The 19014-nt window shown below is 46.3% G+C and overlaps 1 protein-coding gene across 3 annotated transcripts in view; it reads left to right on the forward strand.

The window, feature by feature from the left end:
• Matn2 (matrilin 2) overlaps nt 1–19014 on the forward strand; it is a 142374-nt gene that overhangs the window by 115575 nt on the left and 7785 nt on the right. For 2 of the 3 annotated variants that reach the window (XM_034516989.2, XM_034516990.2), the window contains exons 9-13: nt 597–719; nt 958–1080; nt 14027–14149; nt 15810–15932; nt 18287–18409. In XM_034516989.2, coding sequence (XP_034372880.1) covers nt 597–719; nt 958–1080; nt 14027–14149; nt 15810–15932; nt 18287–18409 — 615 coding nt within the window. The remainder of the gene's footprint in view (nt 1–596; nt 720–957; nt 1081–14026; nt 14150–15809; nt 15933–18286; nt 18410–19014) is intronic. The other variant, XM_076911252.1, reaches the window with a different exon arrangement.

The raw sequence follows: 19014 nt of genomic DNA on the forward strand, positions 1-19014 counted from the left end.
CTGGCCTCCACAAACTCCCATATGCACTGCACCATACGTGAACACACAGAGTCAAGGGAGGCATAAAAAAGAAAAGGAACTGCCATGACCCCCGGGTCAGGAGGTCACAGCACAGAGAGGCTAAGTGTGACCCGCATCCACAGCAAGGGCATGGGGATTGGCCCTGCCCTCGTTTGCTTCTCTGCTGCAGGGATAAACTCCATAACCAAAAGCAGCTTGTTTCAGTTTATGCTTCCAGGTAACAGTTTGTGACTGAGGGAACTCAAGGCAGGAACTGAGGCAGAGACCTCAGAGGAACGCTGGTTCATTCTTAACACCACTCAGGACTACCTTCTCGGGGGTGGCACCATTCACAGTGGGCGTCAGTCAACATCAAGGACATGCCACACATGCCCACAGGCCACTTTGGGGGAGGCAGTTCCTTAGCTGAGATTTTCTCATCCCAAGTGACTTAGGTTTGTGTCACTGATACGAAGCAAGGCTGGTATCTCAGCAAGCACAGTCCTTCCCTGTGGCTGCCAAGAAGGCTTTGCTTAGCCTTGCTCAATGGCAAGTTGGCAGTCCCTTTATGTTTTCGTATTTTGTGACCATTGCAGGGGTGGACCACTGTGCACAGCAGGACCATGGCTGTGAGCAGCTGTGTCTGAACACCGAGGAGTCTTTTGTCTGCCAGTGCTCGGAAGGCTTCCTTATTAATGATGACCTCAAGACCTGCTCCAGTGAGTCTCCCTGTCACCTCTCTACAGGGAAGGGTTCCCAACAGAAGTGGCGTGTATAGACAGTGCAGAGAAAAGCATGTTCTCTCTGCCCTTTGTTCCCCCCTAGGGAGACCAAGGGGAAACCTGCTGGGGACCACATGATTGTAAAGGCAGTAAATGAACAGTTACTTGATTCCCATACAGCCCAGAAGGCCTGCTGAGACAGGCTCAGGGACCTCACTTGGCTTTGGTCTTACAGGGGCAGATTACTGCTTGCTGAGCAACCATGGTTGTGAATACTCCTGTGTCAACACAGACAGATCCTTTGCCTGCCAATGTCCTGAGGGTCATGTGCTCCGCAGTGATGGGAGGACCTGTGCAAGTGAGTCTCATTACATCTCTGATCCTGGGACAGACACAGGCTGTTGACACGGGCATGTACCTGAGTGTCTCTCCCTCATGCTTCACTGGGCCCCTGGTGATGTGTGTGCCTGTATCTCAAAACCATTGGTGCTCCTGCCCACACTTCCTTTCCATGTCCTGGAAATGGCTGTGCTAGCTCCACGCCCTGCTTCACCAGCATTAGGTAGGAAACAGGCCCTCATTTTTGGCGTGCTGCAGTGGTTTGAGTTGTGGTTTGTTCGAAGTTACATTCAAATGTAGTTGCCATTGTGATATGTTTAAGACATGGTGATTGTTGTGCTGGTGGGATTAATGCCTTTCTTGTGGGAGTGGGCTGATTGTGGAGACTGAGTAATTATAGCATGGGATCAGTCCCTCTGTCCTCATCTCTTTTGTACATAAGCCCTCACTGTGCTTTCCCACGGTGAGATGAAGCAGGATGAAGTCCTAACTTCCTCGTCATTCCCTCCAGAGCACAGACTCCCTCTCAGCTCCACCCCTTGCCAGTCACACCTGGGACCCACACCACAGTACAGAGATTTGCTGCCTGCCAGCTGGCTGCATGCCAGGCGCTGAGTACATGCTATCACACTCCAGGGACAGACGGATTAGCGGCAGCTCAGACTCAGGGAGGAGTCCTAGAAGGCCCTCTACTAAGTAGGGTCTCAATCTGTGTGGGAGCTCAGTGAGCTCTGAAAGCTCTGCGAAATCCTTTGCCTTCCCTGAGCCCTGTCACCTTAGCAGGCCAGGTTGGCAGTGAAATTATCTAGGTATACATTTCCTTGTAGCTGGCTTTAACTCCTTTCTCCATTTAAACAACCAACCAAACTATAAGATTCCAGGCTCCTTCACTGGGCAGTGGTGGTGCATGCTTTATTCCAGCATCGGGAGGCAGAGGCAGAAGGATCTCCATGAGTTCGAGGCCAGCCTGGTCTACAGAGCCAGTTCCAGGACAGCCAGGGCAACACAAAGAAACTCTGTCTCGAAAGGCCAAAAAACAAAAACAAAACAACAAACAAAAATCATTCCAGGCTTCCTCATCTCTTCCGCTCAGTAATGTGCTTTCTGCCCAATGCTCCTACTTCCACATAGACTAAGGTGAAGGACTAGGAACGGTTTGAGAGAAAGGGTCAAAGGGGAAGCCAAGACCATACTTTTCTTTCCCTGGTTCCTGCCTTTCTGGTTATAGGACCAAGTTCCTTGGCCACTGGCACAACTGAGGTAGCAGTGAACCTCCTCCCCTCTGTGTCGTCAGTTCACACGGGCAGATGAGCTGCCCGCACAGCTGTGCAGCTCCAACTGCGCTTCCTGTGAGAAAATACTTTCCCGGTTTGGGATGGATTCTTGGATCTTGGCAAGTAGGTTGTCCATGTTGCTGCTTGCTTGTTGATCTCTGCCCAGCTGCCTTGCAGACTGCAGCAGCAGCCAACTCTAGTAGAGCCCGGACACTGGGGTGTGGAAAAAGGGTGGGTACATAAAATACCATCTATACTTGCCTGCCTGCCAAAGCCAGATGTGAGGGGATTATGGGTATGATTCTCCAGCATCTAGGGCTATTTCCCTCCTTTGTTTTCCTTGCTCTTTTAAGCAAGGGGTGAGATGATTGCAGGACTTCCTGAAGCACAGGCAGACTCTTCCTTCATCCTGCCCTTCCGCTGCCCTTAAACGTTGCCCGTTTTCTCGGTTAACACTTAGTGTTTGTAACTAAGGGATGGTGCCATCGTCTATGTGAGTTTAAGTCCAAGGGTCTAAATAAAGAGCCAACAAGCAAGTACAAGTGGGCTTTATGTCTGCTTGTGGTTCTGAGCCACGTGAGGTAACCTGACAGGTTACAGTGTACCTCAGAACATACGGGACAGAAGTGTTTTACGAGCCAGAGCTGTCCTCCTAATTGAAGACTTTCTCTCTGCTCTCAAGTGATTCAGTGCAGCTGCTTCCTCCTGTAATCGAAGCCTAGGTTTTCACTATGGTCACAGCTAACAGGGTTGGGATGAATCTGCCCCAGCCCCATGCCAGATGACACAGAGCCAGATACATGACTGTACCATTTTAGTAAAGTCTGGTAGACTTCGCTAAAGTAAGCCAGGGTCTGCCAGGCCTTGCTCAACACACAAGGGTTCCTCAGCCTTTATTTAGACCCTTGACAACAGATGGTCAAAGAGTCCATCACTGATTCTGGAAGGTACTGAAGTATAGAGCTAAGTCCAAGTTCCTGGGTCAAAGCAGGTACTGGTTGGCGTGAGGCCTATCCTCTCTTCCTTTCAGTCTTCTGATGCCAGGTTCTAGCTGTATGGTTTGGGAGTGAGCTGGGGAGGGAAATGAGGAGGCCTCTTGGTCTCACTACTCAGCTTTAGCTGTGTTCTTCATGGAAAGGCCCAAAGGGAGCGCCCTGTATTGCTAGAGACCTATCTCTCAGGGACAGCCCTGGCACTCGGTTCTTGCAGGGCTCAGAGATACCCAACTCCAGAAGTTAGTAAGCTCAGGAGTCCACACACTGTTCTAGAAGAAGCCCTTCTTTCCACCTGTGGAGGACACTGCCTGTGTCCACAGGAGCCAGAGCCTTGAAGCCTCCGGGATCAAGGCCCATCCACCACAGGTGAACATGAAAAACCTTCAGCCTCAATGTCCTGCCCCTGTACCACCCCATCCCTAGTCGTCTAAGTCTGCACTGAAAGCTATGACAGAATACCACAGACAGTGTATTATTTTCTAACCACAGAAATGTCTTTCTCCTAGTCCTGGAGGCCAGAAAAACTCAGGCCAGCATGGGAATGCTCTGGAGAGGGCTCCCCCACCAATGGCTGTGTCCTCTCATGAAGGGAGAGAGATGGAGACAGGGAGTGACTGAATGAGCGCTTTGGTGTCTTTTAAAATAAAACACTGGTCCCTGGCTGACAAGATGACTCAGTGAAGTGCCTGCCCTGGCAGCCTGCTGAGCTGTTTAAACTGTTAAGAACGCACATAAAGGTCAGAGAACTGACTGCAGAAAGTTGTTCTCTGACCTCCAGACTGACTACACCATGGCACCTAAGCTTCCATCACACCAAGTATACTTGATGATGGTGGTGATGGTGGTGATGGTGATGATGATGGTGATGATGGTGATAATGGTGATAGTGATGACCATGGTGGTGATATGTGAATGCTTCTCAGTTTAACAAAAGGCTTCTACGGGGGCACCAAAGGGTCAGCTGCCACCATCATGCTACCTGTTGACCTTAGGTCAGTCACCTTTTTGTCAGACTACCCCTATGACCATCTCCTCCTGGGGTCAGGTGCCTTTCAATTACATTGTATGTGGAGTTCAGAACCAGATAGAAGTTGCATTGTCATCGTTGACAGTCGGAGTACACTGGACACATTACCCCACAATTCCTACAACCCCCAGCCTACATGCACTGCCTGGCTTATAACTTACATGTGGGAAGCACAGTTTGTGTCAGTGTATAAGCACCCCCAAAAACCTAGCTATGCTGTACAACCTCTAGCCATCTTGGTCACAGAGGGCAGACCCCATTCACAAGGCCTTAATTGAATGTGTGACCTGGTGTGATGGTTTGTATATGCTTGGCCCAGGGAGTGGCACTATTTGGAGATGTGGCCTTGTTAAAGTAGGTGTGTCAATGTGGGTGTGGGCTTTAAGACTCTATTCCTAGCTGCATGGGAGCCAGTATTCTGCTAGCAGCCTTCAGATAAAGATGTAGAATTCTTAGCTCCTCCTGTACTGTGCCTGCCTGGATGCTGCCATGTTCCCACCTTGATGATAATAGACTGAACCACTGAATCTGTAAGCCAGCCACAATTAAATGTTGTCCTTTATAAGACTTGCATTGGTCATGGTATCTGTTCACAACAGTAAAACCTTTACCAAGACACCTGGGAACAGAAAAGGGAAAGGCATGTCTTTGAATAGGAGATGTTTTTGTCCCACTTCCCAAGACTTCCCAAGCCCTCTACCCTGTTCTACTTCAGCACTGACTGAGTCTGACTCATCCCCTTCCCTGGGTGGGAGTCTTAATATCTGCTTCAGCACTTGTTCATTTGTCCATCTCCTCTCACGTGTTTGTCTGTGGTACACCAGGTGCTGGTGGTCCCTGGGACTGACCTAATTCAATTTCTGCCCCAGCAGTGGTTAAGGTTCCTCTGGAAGAGATATTTAAGATGTGTGTGGTGGCCACTGGGATGTGGGCAGAACATCCATAAGAGCATGGAGTAGGAAGTCCCAAGTCTCAGAAAAGACGTTAAATTTGATGCTAGATACTCAGTCAGGGGAGGGAGCCAGCCACGGGTACAGCCCATGAGCTTCCCTGACATGGGCAGCAGCAGTGCAGGTGCATGATCCAGATGGGCCAGAGGGAGCCACAGGAGCCATTGGGACCTGTCGCCTATAGCACAGAGAGCGACAGGAAACTTTCTGGAGCTTACCTTAAGCCAACTATTAGTTTGTCTTCCAAGAGCCTTACCAGACTGAGCTGGGAGGGAAACACAGAGGGGATGGATCTGTGACCTACTGGGGTTAGTACAGCTAAGACAAGTCACCTCTTCAGGTTAAGGAGCCATGAGACAGTCACTTCTGCTCACTGGCCATCAGTTTCCTCATCTCTAAAAATAGGGTTGGATCAGTATACTTCCAAGGCCTGTTTTAGCCTATAAATATGGATAGTAGTAGGCACAGGTCATTGTTCAATGCTTGCTACACAAGTGCAGTCCTTACCTGAGTGCACATCCTTTCCGTAGGCTGGTGCAAGTTAGAGATGGTAACTGAGAGGATGCACTGAAGTACATTCCTGTAGCAAAGTATCATTGGCCCTGGGAGAAGCTGAGGCCAAGATGTTTTCCAGAGTGTGTACCTAGGTAGGACTAGAATCCCTGGGCAGGATATGAGAAGAGTGGGGAGCCTGGGAATGGGGAGCCCAGCTGACACCCAGCACTCTCCACCCAGAGTTTTCATTGAGAGCATCCACCAGATCCTATGATGTGGATTTAATTACCACAGTTTTTAGAGTAGAACATTGAGAAAATGTTTCCTCTTATGCAACAGGCCTTTCCTGGGGGCAATTATATGGCAGGCAGGAAGGCACTGGTGACAGAAGAAAATGGTAGGTGTGGTCCATGGGCCTATCATGGTCCTTTTAGACCCTGACACAGGATGTGGACATAGATTCCCCCAAAATGATATATACAGGTTGATAGTGCCCGAAACGTGAGACACATGAGGCTTTGAGATCTGTGTTATCGGGAAGACTTCCTAAGACATTCATGAGGAAAAGAAGGGAAGAGCTCAGAGGAGGAGACCCTGGGGCAGGGAGGAGACTGCTGGGAGATGGGAGAGGAAGGAAAAGTGCGGTGATGAGACTGGAGGGCAGGTGTGCCAATCTTACTTAAAGATTTCCTGTCGTAGCATCATCAGGAAGTGCAGAGGATTGAAGATGTAGCTCAGCAGCTAAGAGAACTTGGCTGCTCATCCAGTGAACCTGGGGTTCAGTTCTCAGCGCCCACATGACAGCTCCAAATCATCTGCACCCCAGTTCCAGGGGATCCAACACCCTCTCATGGCCTCCAAGGGCACTGCTCACACATGGTGCAAACACACAGGCAGGCAAAACGCCCACATACATAGTCAAACCGTTAAAGAAGCGCTTGGTCCAGTGTTTGATGCTTTGGAGACACTGCCCTAAGATCATGATAGGCCAGCACTCCACCTCTGAGCTAGATTCATAGCCCTGCTTTTACTTTTATTTTGAGATGAAGTCTCATAAAGTTGATCAGACTTGAACTCACCTGAGTTTGGCCTGTAGAACCCACATGTTGGAAGGAGAAAAACAACTTCCTGCAAGTTGACCTCTGACCTCCACTTGCCAGCTATGGCATATGTTCATGAGTACACACACACACACACACACACACACACACACACAAATGTAATCTTTAAAAAAAAAAACCTTTTAGTTTTTCATTGCTTTTGAGAAAGGCTTAGTAATGTAGCCCAGGCTAGTCTTTTGAGAAAGGGCTTTCTAACGTAGCCCAGGCTAGTCTTGAACTCAAGATCTACTTTAGTCTTCCAAATCCTGGGATTAACGAAATATACATATACATATATATATATATATATATATATATATATATATATAACTTTCCAGTGCTCCTTTATGTGAATAGATGCAAATAAAATACATATTTTGTTCTTTGCTTTCTTCCTCACACACAAGATAGTATTCAATATAGTATATTCTATTTTTTCACACAACACTATTTCCTGAAGATCTCTTTGTATCATTACTGTCTTCATCACTGTTCTATTGCTGTGAAGAGACAGCACAACCAAGACAACTGTTAATACAAGAAAGTATTTAATTGGGGATTTGATTATAGTTTCAGAGGTTTAATGCAATTATCATCGGGTCAGAGAGCATGGTGGCTTGCAGACAGACATTGGAGCAGTAGCTGAGAGCTACATGCTGACCCATAGGCAGAGAAAGGAACACTAAGCTTGCTTACCATGGGCCCTTGAAACTTCAAATCTTAGCACCAGTGACACACTTCCTCTAACAAGAACACACATCCCAATCCTTCTAATCCTCTCAAATATTATCACTCCTTGGTGACTAAGCATTCACATATATGAGCCTATGAGGGATATTCTTATTCAAACCACCAGATTCCACTTCCTGGCCCCCATAGGCCTGTAGCCATATCATAATGCAAACTGTTGCTTGTAGTTTTAAATTCACTACCGCCTTTGCCTGGTATTGGCAGAGCTACCAGCCCCTCATGTTGTCTCTTTTGCTTTACCTGCCTTTGGTTCCAGAAGGTGACCATACTACCAGCTCTTTTCTAGCTTCCCTGAATCCATGGATAAAAGACACACATACACAGTTTGCTATTTTACAATCTGCCTTCTTGGCACAATTGCTGGGCGCAGATATCTCCTGCCTGGAAAAGCAAGGCCTTATCAATTTATTACTTCTGTCTCTCCACCTGCCCTAAACTTAGTGGCTAGTCCCACTTAGTCCCTGTCAAATATCCTTGGTCACCTGCCTGGAACAGAGGACATAGCCCCAACTCTCCCCAAGACCTGACATGGTTACAGTGTTCTTCTTCCTCAAAAGCATGACAGAAAAGCCCTCTCTCCTTCCTTGCTTTTTTCCTGTAGGACCCAGAACTCCCACCTATACCTTCTGCCCAGCAACTGCCCCCATACCCCTGCCAGGCTTTCTTTACTGGCTAATCAAGAACCAACTGGGGAACAAGACATCTGTATCAGAACCTCTCCTTACACAAAATGCATTCAGTTCAACTTCCAAAGTTCCCATAGTCTATCACAGTTTCAACATTGTCTTAAACTCCATGTTCAAAATTTCTTCTGAGACCCAAAGCACTCTCTTAAGAGTTACAGTTAACTGTAACTCCCATAAATCAAAATAAAAAACAAATCACATACTTCCAACATACAATGATAGAGAATGTATATTACCATCCCAAAAAGGAGTAAAAGAAGCACAGTGAGGAAATGCTGGACCAATACACGACTGAAAATCGCCGGGCAGTGGTGGCGCACGCCTTTAATCCCAGCACTTGGGAGGCAGAGGCAGGTGGATTTCTGAGTTCGAGGCCAGCCTGGTCTACAGAGTGAGTTCCAGGACATCCAGGGCTACACAGAGAAACCCTATCTCGGAAAAAAAAAAAAAAAAAAAAAAAAAGAAAGAAAAAAATTAAAAAAAAAAAAAAAAGACTGAAAATCAGTAGGGCAAACTCCTCTGCATCGCCATGTCTAATATCTGAGATCCCCAACTCCTTTCAGCTTTGTTGACTGTAGCATGTTTGTCTGTCTTGGCCTGGTTCCACATCTGATCTGCAGCTTTCCTTGGCAGGTATTCCACAACTCTGGCTTCTCCAACATCCTGGAGTCTCCAACACAGTCCAGCTAGATCACAGCTTTACACAATGACCTCTCTGGGTCTCGTGTAGAGACTTTTCTTTGCTGAGAAGGGAGTGTCCACAACCCCTTTCATGTATCCTTGCCACTATAGCTAAAGCTGCCAATTCTGCTGCTTGTGAGGCCTGGGCCTCACCCCTCCTTCAGTTACATCTGCATCAGCTTTCTGCCGTTGGCAGCTTCCATCACTGCAGAATCTTCGTTACTTTTCACAAATTGGAAGCATAGTGAGCAGGGTCTTGCCCTGAAGTTACCACTCCCATTTAGCCTCAGGCCCTTCTTTATTTTATTTTTTTTTAAGATTAATGAAAGGCTTATATATTTGGTAATGATCAATAACAAGATGCCCTTACAATCAGAGGTGTAACCCAATACCCAACCTAGACATACCAACTACCTTTGACTGCTACAGACAAGTGAACATCAGCCTCCATGTCCCCCTCTCTCATTCTCCATCCCACCCTTAGCTCCTCCTCTTCCTTCTCCTCCCCCCAGGCTCTTCTTTAACCGTTTTATCTCCTTGTGCAATGAACTCCCATCTTACTTTCTGGTACTCCTTTTATCCTCAAACTGTACATTTTGCATTTTCCTCTGCCTAGCTTGCTCTTTTTCACATAGGGTTGCATAAGAGTGGTTACTCGTAACCACATGACACAGTCAATACCAGGCTGTCTTGAAACCTCCTCTGCCAGCACCAGTAACAAAACTCCTCAGTTTATCCTCAGGTAGATTTTTAGGTTGAGAGGAAAAAGCAGCCACACTTCTTACCACAACATCACAAGAATGTCTTTAGCCTAGTTATTACTTACTCTCCTTCCCTACAAACCTTCATAAACCCAGCTGTCATAATCTCCATTGCTCTCAGAACCACTGTCTTCTGTAATACCACTAGTGTGGCCCATTAGGCCCTGCTTAAACATTCAACTGCTTTCCTAATCCAGAATCCCAAAGTCTACATTCTGCCAGGAGGCAGCTTGGTCAGGCTGCTTACAGCAATTACCCCAATGTCTGTTTTAGCCACTGTTCTATTGCTATGAAGGGACAACATGACCAAGGCAGCTCTTATGAAAGAAAACATTTAATTTGGGGCTAGCTTACACTTTCAAAGGTTTAGTCCATTGTTATCATCATGGCAGAGAACATGACAGCATGCACATAGACGCTGGAACAGTAGCTGAGAGTGACGTACTGACCGAGAGAGAGAGAGAGAGAGAGAGAGAGAGAGAGAGAGAGAGAGACAGACAGACAGACTCTGGGCTTACTGCCCTATCATTCAAATCTGTGAGCCTGTAAGGGACATTCTTATTCAAACCACCACAATTACATAGGCAAGTTCTTCATTCTCTTAACAGTTGTGGCCATTGCATTTGGCCAGTCCCATTTCTGGACACTTTGGTTGACTCTCACTTTTCACCTTTACAGACAGCGATACAGTCACTAACTTGAAAGCACATTCCTTTACATAGTATAAGGGTAGCTGCAGAAGGGAGTCTCTACATGAAGTTTCTGAGTGAAAGGTGCATTCTGTAACTTTCATAGACACTGCCAGACACCCCTCCATAGACAAGCAAGCCCTTTAGTACAGTTGACTTTGGGAACTGTATCCGTTTTCCCTTTAGCAGGCATCTGCATAAGTCTCCTATGACTGCCTGAGAGTTACCCATCCTGCTCTGGATCAGATCTCCTGATGTAATGAACAGAGGAAAATATAAGCTTAAAGTATGCATACAGTAACAGTTTTAGGAGAACTGAGGAGCTGGGCTGGGAGCTGCTGGCTTATAGCCAAGGATAAGGACATGGCCCTATGGGCACAGGGCTTCTCCCTGGCTGCCCTGACCTCTGATAAAGAAAAGGAGTGCCATCTGACAGACATGGGCTTGGGCCACTCTGGCTTGGAAAGCTTGATCTGTAGATGGTAGAGCAGGGCTGGGTTTAGGAAGTTCCAGGCAGAGAATGTGATCAGAAAGTGCACTCTGGATTAGGGCTTGGCAATATTGGTCTCAGAGAGCTTTTGCTATGTTATACCTTGGAAAATAGAGTATTCTTATAAATGCATGATGAAAGAGGGAAAATTCTCCCCTCTGTGCAAAACAGCTGTCTATACTGTGTGTCACTTAGTGGCACTTCCAACTCTGTGAGGAACTACCCAGCCACAGGGGAATGTTCTGCATTAATAATGAGTCCAGAATGTGCCCAGAGAAGTAAGTCACACCCAGAACGAACCAGGGCACCTAACTCTGCTTAGAGTCTCCTCTGCAGTTAAAACTCCAGCCTGCATCATTTCCCCGTTGTTCAAACCTTCTGGCAGTGTACCTGCCCAAAGAATTAATAATGAGTCCAGAATGTGCCCAGAGAAGTAAGTCACACCCAGAACAAACCAGGGCACCTAACTCTGCTTAGAGTCTCCTCTGCAGTTAAAACTCCAGCCTGCATCATTTCCCCGTTGTTCAAACCTTCTGGCAGTGTTCCTGCCCAAAGAAAGGCAAAGTTCCCTTTGTGTCTGAAAGCTTAGTAAATGGTAATGCTGTGTAGCTGGGGAAAGTCATGGGCTTCATTATATAAAAAATAACATTTTTAATCTGGTTCCTCTGTTTATTAGCAAGTGGTCTTGGCGAGCTGTCACAAGTCTTCCTCAACTTTAATTTGTCTTGCTGGTAAATAATATTGGATCCCTTAACTCGCCTACAGGATGTAGTTCTGAGGACTTCCATTTTCTGAAAAATGCTGCAATGATGCGTGACAAAAACAAAGTTGATGGGTTCTTCCTGTTGTAACCCCTGCCAGGCCCTTTCCCGCTTTGGTGCACACCCTCTGGTGAAATCCTGTTCATTTTTTTTTTTTTAAGATTTATTTATTTTATATATATATGAGTACATGGTGCTGTCTTCACACACACCAGAAGAGGGCACTGGATCTCATTACAGATGGTTGTGAGCCACCATGTGGTTGCTGGGAATTGAACTCAGGACCTCTGGAAGAGCAGTCAGTGCTCTTAACCACTGAGCCACCTCTCCAGCCCCTGTTCATTTTCTAAAAGGCTGGGTTAGCTTTCAGTTATCTGTGTGGTTCTCATAAAATCTTACTGCCCCCCATAGGGCTGGAGAGATGGCTCATCAGTTAAGAACACTGGCTGAGCTGTGCAGTGATGGTACATGCCTTTAATCCCAGCACTTGGGAGGCAGAAACAGGTAGATTTCTGAGTTCGAGGCCAGCCTGGCCTACAGAGTGAGTTCCAGGACAGCCAGGGCTACACAGAAAAGCCCTGTCTCAAAAAAACAAAAACAACCAAAAAAAAAAAAAAAAAAAAAACCCACAACAACAACAACAACAACAAAAACCACTGGCTGCTCTTCCAGAGGTCCTGAGTTCAATTCCCAGCAACCACATGGTGACTCACAACCATCTCTAAGGGTATCTGTTGCCCTCTTCTGACATGTGGGTGTACATGCAGCTAAGTACTCATACATAAAATAGTAAGTAAATAAATAAATAAATAAATAAAATGCAGCCAAGCACTCATACATTAAATTAATTAATCAATTAATCTTTTAGAAATGTCACTGCCACCCAGCCTATAAAATAAAATGCTATATTTCAAGAGGTCAGTCTGGTGATCTCACATTTATCCTTGACTCTTGCCCTAGCCATGTGAAGGTGGACTCTTCACTTCAATTGTTTGAAAGGACAGGAGTTGACACAAAATTGCCCTTCAGATGAACATTATTAGGAGAGATCCTCAAAACTATGGGCAGCTGTGATGAGGCCAGGCCATGGAGACTACTAGCAGGCACAGCCAGCCACACCAGAGCAAAGCAGCTGATGTCAGAGAGTCCTGGACATTCTAATTCATAGTTGTCAGTGGAGGTGGCCAGCCATGTGATCTGGCCTGGCACTGACTGAAGTTGTAGTTCAAGGGTCGTCTGTGGTCTAGGGGTCAGGGTGACTAGGCTTGCTCACAGCTGCAAAAAGGAAGAGAGAACTACCAGAAAAACAGGCTTCAGGGAGGTGTAGCCTGATTTCTAGAAGTGGGAGAAAGACAGCCAGATCTGTGGTCTAGCATCAGTCTACCAGCTAATCATATAGGCTCTACCATGGAGACATAGCCAGTCTGAGCACATGATCACCACTGTGTTCTGGACCAGTAGGATCACTGCAGTAGACCGTATCCATCTCCTGTGTTCCTTCCCTACCCTCACAGCTTCCTGTGCTTTCACAATGCAGCTGGACTGGGAGATTCTCCTGCTGTAAACATCCTATGACTGCCCTTCTCCCTCAGACATGTTCTGCCTATGTGCCCCCATGCTGCATCCTGCCTACCCCTACCTTGCTGGGCTTTTTGCCTTTCCTGAAACATGATGAACATGCTCTTGCATCTACAGCATGCAGATAGTCATCCTTCTCACGCAGACACTCTTCCTCAGACACCGTGTGTGTGTGTGTGTGTGTGTGTGTGTGTGTGTGTGTGTGTGTTGTTCTGTCCTTAGTGTCTAGAGCAATGCCTGACCCACAGTAAGAACTCTTTTGCTGATTATCTAGGTGTGTTGAAGCTTACCTTAGTGCTCAGGCTAAAGCAAAAGATCATGAGTTCAAGGCCAACCTGGGCTACATAGTGGTAACCTATCTTGAAATAACTACAAAAAGCTTTGCTGCCTTTGAATAAATGAATGAATAGGTCAAGCATTCTACATGCATGTGTAGATCTCAGAAAGTTGGTATTAGACTTACTCTCTTTTAGTCTTAGCTATTTACATCTCCTTTTAGAAACTGTCTTTTTCTGTTTTCTTTCCTCACAGAGCTGGATGTTTTGCTTTATGTATGTGCTTTGTATATATTAGGAATTTTTGCTCATAGATACTTTCTATCCTAAAATGAACTATGTGAAAAAAGACACAGTTTTAACTTAAGATGTCTGAAACATCTTTTAGAAATGACTAGGTCACTATTCATTTATTTATGAATAATTTTCTTCCATTTCTGTAATTCCAACCAGAACTGGACTCCTGTGCTTTGGGGGACCATGGTTGTGAACAGTCATGTGTCAGCAGTGCAGATTCATTCGTGTGTCAGTGCTTTGAGGGATACATCCTTCGTGACGATGGGAAGACCTGCAGAAGTAAGTTTGCTAGAGCTAGCTCATACAGCCATGCCTGAGATCTACCATGGCAGCTTTGGTGTGAGCCAATTACTCTCAACAGCTAACAGCACACAATCAAATGCCATGTGGTGTCCTTGGTGGGATCCTGGAACAGAAGCAGGGTGCTGTGTAATAATGAAGTAACTATAACTGTATGTTATAATGTTTACTAAATAATAACTTGTCGAGCCAGGTGTGGTGTTACATGCTTTGATTCAAACTACCCAGGAGTCAGAGGTAGGTAGGTCTCTGTGGATTCAAGCCCTGTCTAGTATACATAGCAAGTTCTAGGCTGCCCTACATAGTGACACCCTTGCTCAACAACAGCAACATACTAAGCTGGGCCTGGTGGTATACTCCTATAATCCTGGCTACTTAGAAAGCTGAAGCAAGCTGGGCAGTGGTGGCACACACCTTTAATCCCAGCACTTGGGAGGCAGAGGCAGGTGGATTTCTGACTTCGAGGCCAGCCTGGTCTACAGAGTGAGTTCCAGGACAGCCAGAGCTATACAGAGAAACCCTGTCTTGGGGGGGGTGGGGGGAGGAAGGAAGGAAGGAAGGGAGGGAAGGAGGGAGGGAGGGAGGGAGGGAACAAACGAGGGAGGGAAAGAAAGAAAAAGAAAGTTGGAGCAAGAGCATGGCAAATTCAGACTTCCTGGGCAGTAAGCTCTCCTGGACAATTTAGTAAGACACTGACTCAAAATACAAAAAACAAACAAACAAACAAACAAAACAAAAACAAACAAACAAACAAAACAAACAAACAAACAAACAAAAACCAGAGGGCTGGAGAGATGGCTTAGTGATGAAGAATATGTGGTGGGACCTTCTGGAGGATATGAATTCAGTTCCTAGCACCCAAGCAGGTGGCTTACAGGCTCCTGTAACTCCAGCTCCAGGGGATCTGACACCCTCCCTAGCTTTTGAAGACATCTGCACTCATGTACACATATCCATACACAGACACATAAGTAAAAACATAAAATAAATAAATAAATAAATAAATAAATAAATAAATAAATAAATAAATGTACTAAGGATGCAGCTTAGTGGTAGAGCAGTTTCCAAGCAGACATAAGGCTCTGGGTTCTGTCCCTAAAACCCCAGTCACAATAACAATCAAAGAGCAGTGTGCACATCTGGCCAAATGGATCTCATGTCTGTCAGTCATCTTCTTCTCTGACTTCTCAAAACTCTTTCCAAAGAGCTTTGAAGGAAAGATGAGTCATTGCTCTCATTTTCAGACAGGAAAGCTAAGATTCTAAGAGGTTATGTGATTTTTCCTAAATCATAGATTATGCCAGGGACAAAGGCAAGATCAGCTCCCAGTGCTAGCAATTTAAAAGAAAGTTTTCCCCTACGTAATCTCACCAGCAACCCCTTCCAGTGATACCAGAGGCCATGCTGCAGACAGCTGGGGCTGGATTGCATCCTGAGACACTGAAGTTGGTGCTGGAGAGTGGAGGGGGCTCAGGCAGTGGGAATGTTTGAAGATTGAAGTCAATCCAGAGCCACCAAACTTCATCCGCCTTCACCTTCCTACTCAAGCGAGTCCAGAGGCCAAAATGGATGGATCTTCCTGGGGGAGTCCACATAGACTTTGTGTTGATGCTGTTGTTTTAATCACTACTCTCCTCAGGGAAAGACGTGTGCCAGGCTGTAGACCATGGCTGTGAGCACCTTTGTGTGAACAGTGGCGAATCATACATCTGCAAGTGCCTGGAGGGATTCAGGCTGGCTGAGGATGGGAAGCGCTGCAGGAGTAAGTAGCTGAGAGAGCAAGCCCTGCGTATGGGACTCTGGGCACAGCTCTTCACTGGCTCCTCACACTGTTCCTTTGTAGAATCCATAACCATGTCACAAACTCAGATTCCAACTTTGGGTGCTCTGAAGGTGTTTCCAAGGGATCAAGCCAGCTACCTCTGGGCTCTTCAGGAATTTCTCAGTGGTTCTTTGCTTCTGTTTTCTCTCAGCTCTTGCATGGTGGTTGGGTGGCTGCACAGGGCCTAGTGTCGGGCCTAGCAGGCCAACAGGCAAAGCTAGACTCATTGGTAGCAATTGACTACCAGGGCCAAAAGATGATTTTCATGCTTTTCCTTTTTGCCAGACTATATATGTAAGGTAAGGCTAGGAAAAGGGCTGGAGGAAGAGGCTCTGTGGATTTTTAAGAGGAGAAACAAAAACCAAGCAAACAACAACAAAACCCTACCATTTGCTTCTCTAGACCAGGTTTCTCAAACAGAATTTCATTAGAAAGTTTAGGAGGGATCTCAGAGACGGCTCAGTCGGTAAAGAGCGGCTGTGTAGGCATCAGGACCCGAGGCCCATCCCCAGCACCCTGTGAAAGCAGGCATGGTGGAGTACACTGTCACCTCAGTGTGGGGAGGCTCACTGGAGAATCCCAGAAACTTGCTGGCCAGCCAGTTTAGTTGATTTGGTGAGCTGTAGGCTCAGAGAGAGACCTAGTCTCAAAAAATAAGGTGGATAGTGACTGAGGCTCTGACCTCTGACCCCCACAAGTACATACAAACATGTGTGAGTGCACACAGACACTCACATAGACTCATGCTAGGATTCTCCAGAAAAATAGCTAACAGTGTTTGTGTGGCAGAGGAATATGTGCAAACATGTTGTGGATACGGAGGGAGAAAAAGAAAGGGAAATTGACTTTAAGGAATTGGCTCATGAGATTGTGAGGGCTGGTGAGGATGTCCAGAGGGTAGGCTGGAAACCGGGTAAGAGCTAAACTTACAGGTGAAGAGAGTCTTCCCCTCGTCTGGCAATCTTAGCCTGCTCTGAAGGCCTTCACGTGACTAGATGTGGCCCACATACACTAGGGAAGGTAGTCTGCTTTACTCAGAATCTGCTGATTTAAATGTTAATCTCATGTACACGGTACCTTCACAGCAACTTCTAGACCTATGCTTGACAAAACAAAACAAAACAAAAAGCTGGCACCATAGCCAGCCAAAGTTTATATAAAATTAGCAGTTATGCTACTCGAGAAAGAGCAGCTCAGTGAAGAGGGGGTTAGAATATGGGTATAGACTTTCTTCCCTTTCTAGATGGTAGTCCTAGTGGGGGTGGGGTTGATAATAACTATGCGGTTTTTTTTTTACTCTGCTGTAGTGGGCAGAATGGTCCTTTCTTGGTTAAACAAATCAAGTTCATTTGGTTTTGAGGTTGCTTTGTGGGCAGTTTCCCCACAGACTCCTTGAGAGCATGGGGCACTACACGTGCCAGCAAAGCTGAGCAGAGAACTTATTAGCGCCATTCTTCTCCAGGAGCAGGGCTTGTGTCTAGCAAAAGGTTCTGTGAATGCATTTGGGCCCTGGCTGGCCTCCGCCAGCCCCTGCTGCACTGTCTGGCCTTCTAGCTGCACACTGCAATTCTTCTTTCATGGAGATCATGCTTTGATCCTGCCCACATATCTGCCTGAGCCAGTTTTTCTATTCATTTAACATATATATCAGTCAATACACTGAACAGGTGTGTACAAGGCACTATTTCTAGCCTTGCAGTTTGATCCCTAAATTAAATCCCACAGTTTCCCACTTCCTAGAGGTATCTATAGTTACAGATTCCAATTTCATGTAAGGTTTCTCCTTTTAAAGGGGGCTCAGGGGTGTCATACAATCAGAAAGTAAAGACTTGGGGACGTGGGCCTCAACTGGGCAATTCTCTGGCCAGTCAGACACATGGCATCCATTCCTTCATTTATTCTCTGTGTGTACCTAGCCACACCCCCAGGGTGTTGTTAGGATTAAAGGGCCATTAATTACTTCAAAAAGTTCAAATTACCTCACCGTGAGAAATGCTCATTAGACCATCAGCATGGGGTATCTGGGATCTCTACTAAGAAATATGAAGCTAACCTCTAGATAGCCATTCTAAAATCAAATGACAAATCCACCAGGGCCAGTAGGTCAAGAGAGCTCTGAGGGGAACTGCTCCTTGATCTTGGCCTGTTCTGGCATGGACTGCAAAGGTGATCGATCGTTTTAGCAAAGATGTGTTCTTTAAGATGGATTACTTCCTTGCCCTCCCCTGGCATGACTGTTCTTGGTAGCTTCTTTCTACAATAATGGGTTGTTCATCTCTCCACATTTTCCCCAGGGAAGGATGTCTGCAAGTCAACCCAGCATGGCTGTGAGCATATCTGTGTGAACAGTGGGAATTCCTATCTGTGCAGGTGCTCAGAGGGCTTTGTCCTAGCTGAGGATGGAAGGCATTGCAAGCGTAAGTGACCAGAACCAGCTTGCTGCTTCCATTTGGTTTTGGAGCAATGGCTTTCTGGAGCATTTTCTGGCAATAGACCCCTTATCCCTCCTTCTCCCATAAACAAAGATGTATATGCAGACAGCAGCAACAGCAGCCAGAACACCAGTGATTTAGTAGATAGTAAATACAATGGCTGGTTCTGTTCCGTATGCAAAGAGTATATAAGGGGAGTGGCTTGTGCATTTGCTCCAGTACCCTTGACATCTGCTGGAGAGCCACATGCATGACATCTGAGTCTTTTCTGATTTCCTTTCTATGATGAATCAATAGACTGAGTAATGAGGATGAGCATTTAATGAAGAAAGAGAACCCCTGGGGCTGGAGAGTTAGCTCCGTGGTTAAGAACACTATCTGTTCTTTCAAAGGACCTGGGGTCAATTCCCAACATCCAATATGGCAGCTCACAGCTGTCTGTGGGTCCAGCTCCAGAAGATCTGAGACATATACATGAGGCACTCATACACATAAAACAAAATAAAATTTAAAAAAAAGAGCGAGAACTCAACCCCCAACTGCCACACACACACACACACACACACACACACACACACACACGGGAGCAC

The sequence above is a fragment of the Arvicanthis niloticus genome, chromosome 13, assembly GCF_011762505.2.
Source record: "Arvicanthis niloticus isolate mArvNil1 chromosome 13, mArvNil1.pat.X, whole genome shotgun sequence".
Taxonomy (NCBI): domain Eukaryota; kingdom Metazoa; phylum Chordata; class Mammalia; order Rodentia; family Muridae; genus Arvicanthis; species Arvicanthis niloticus.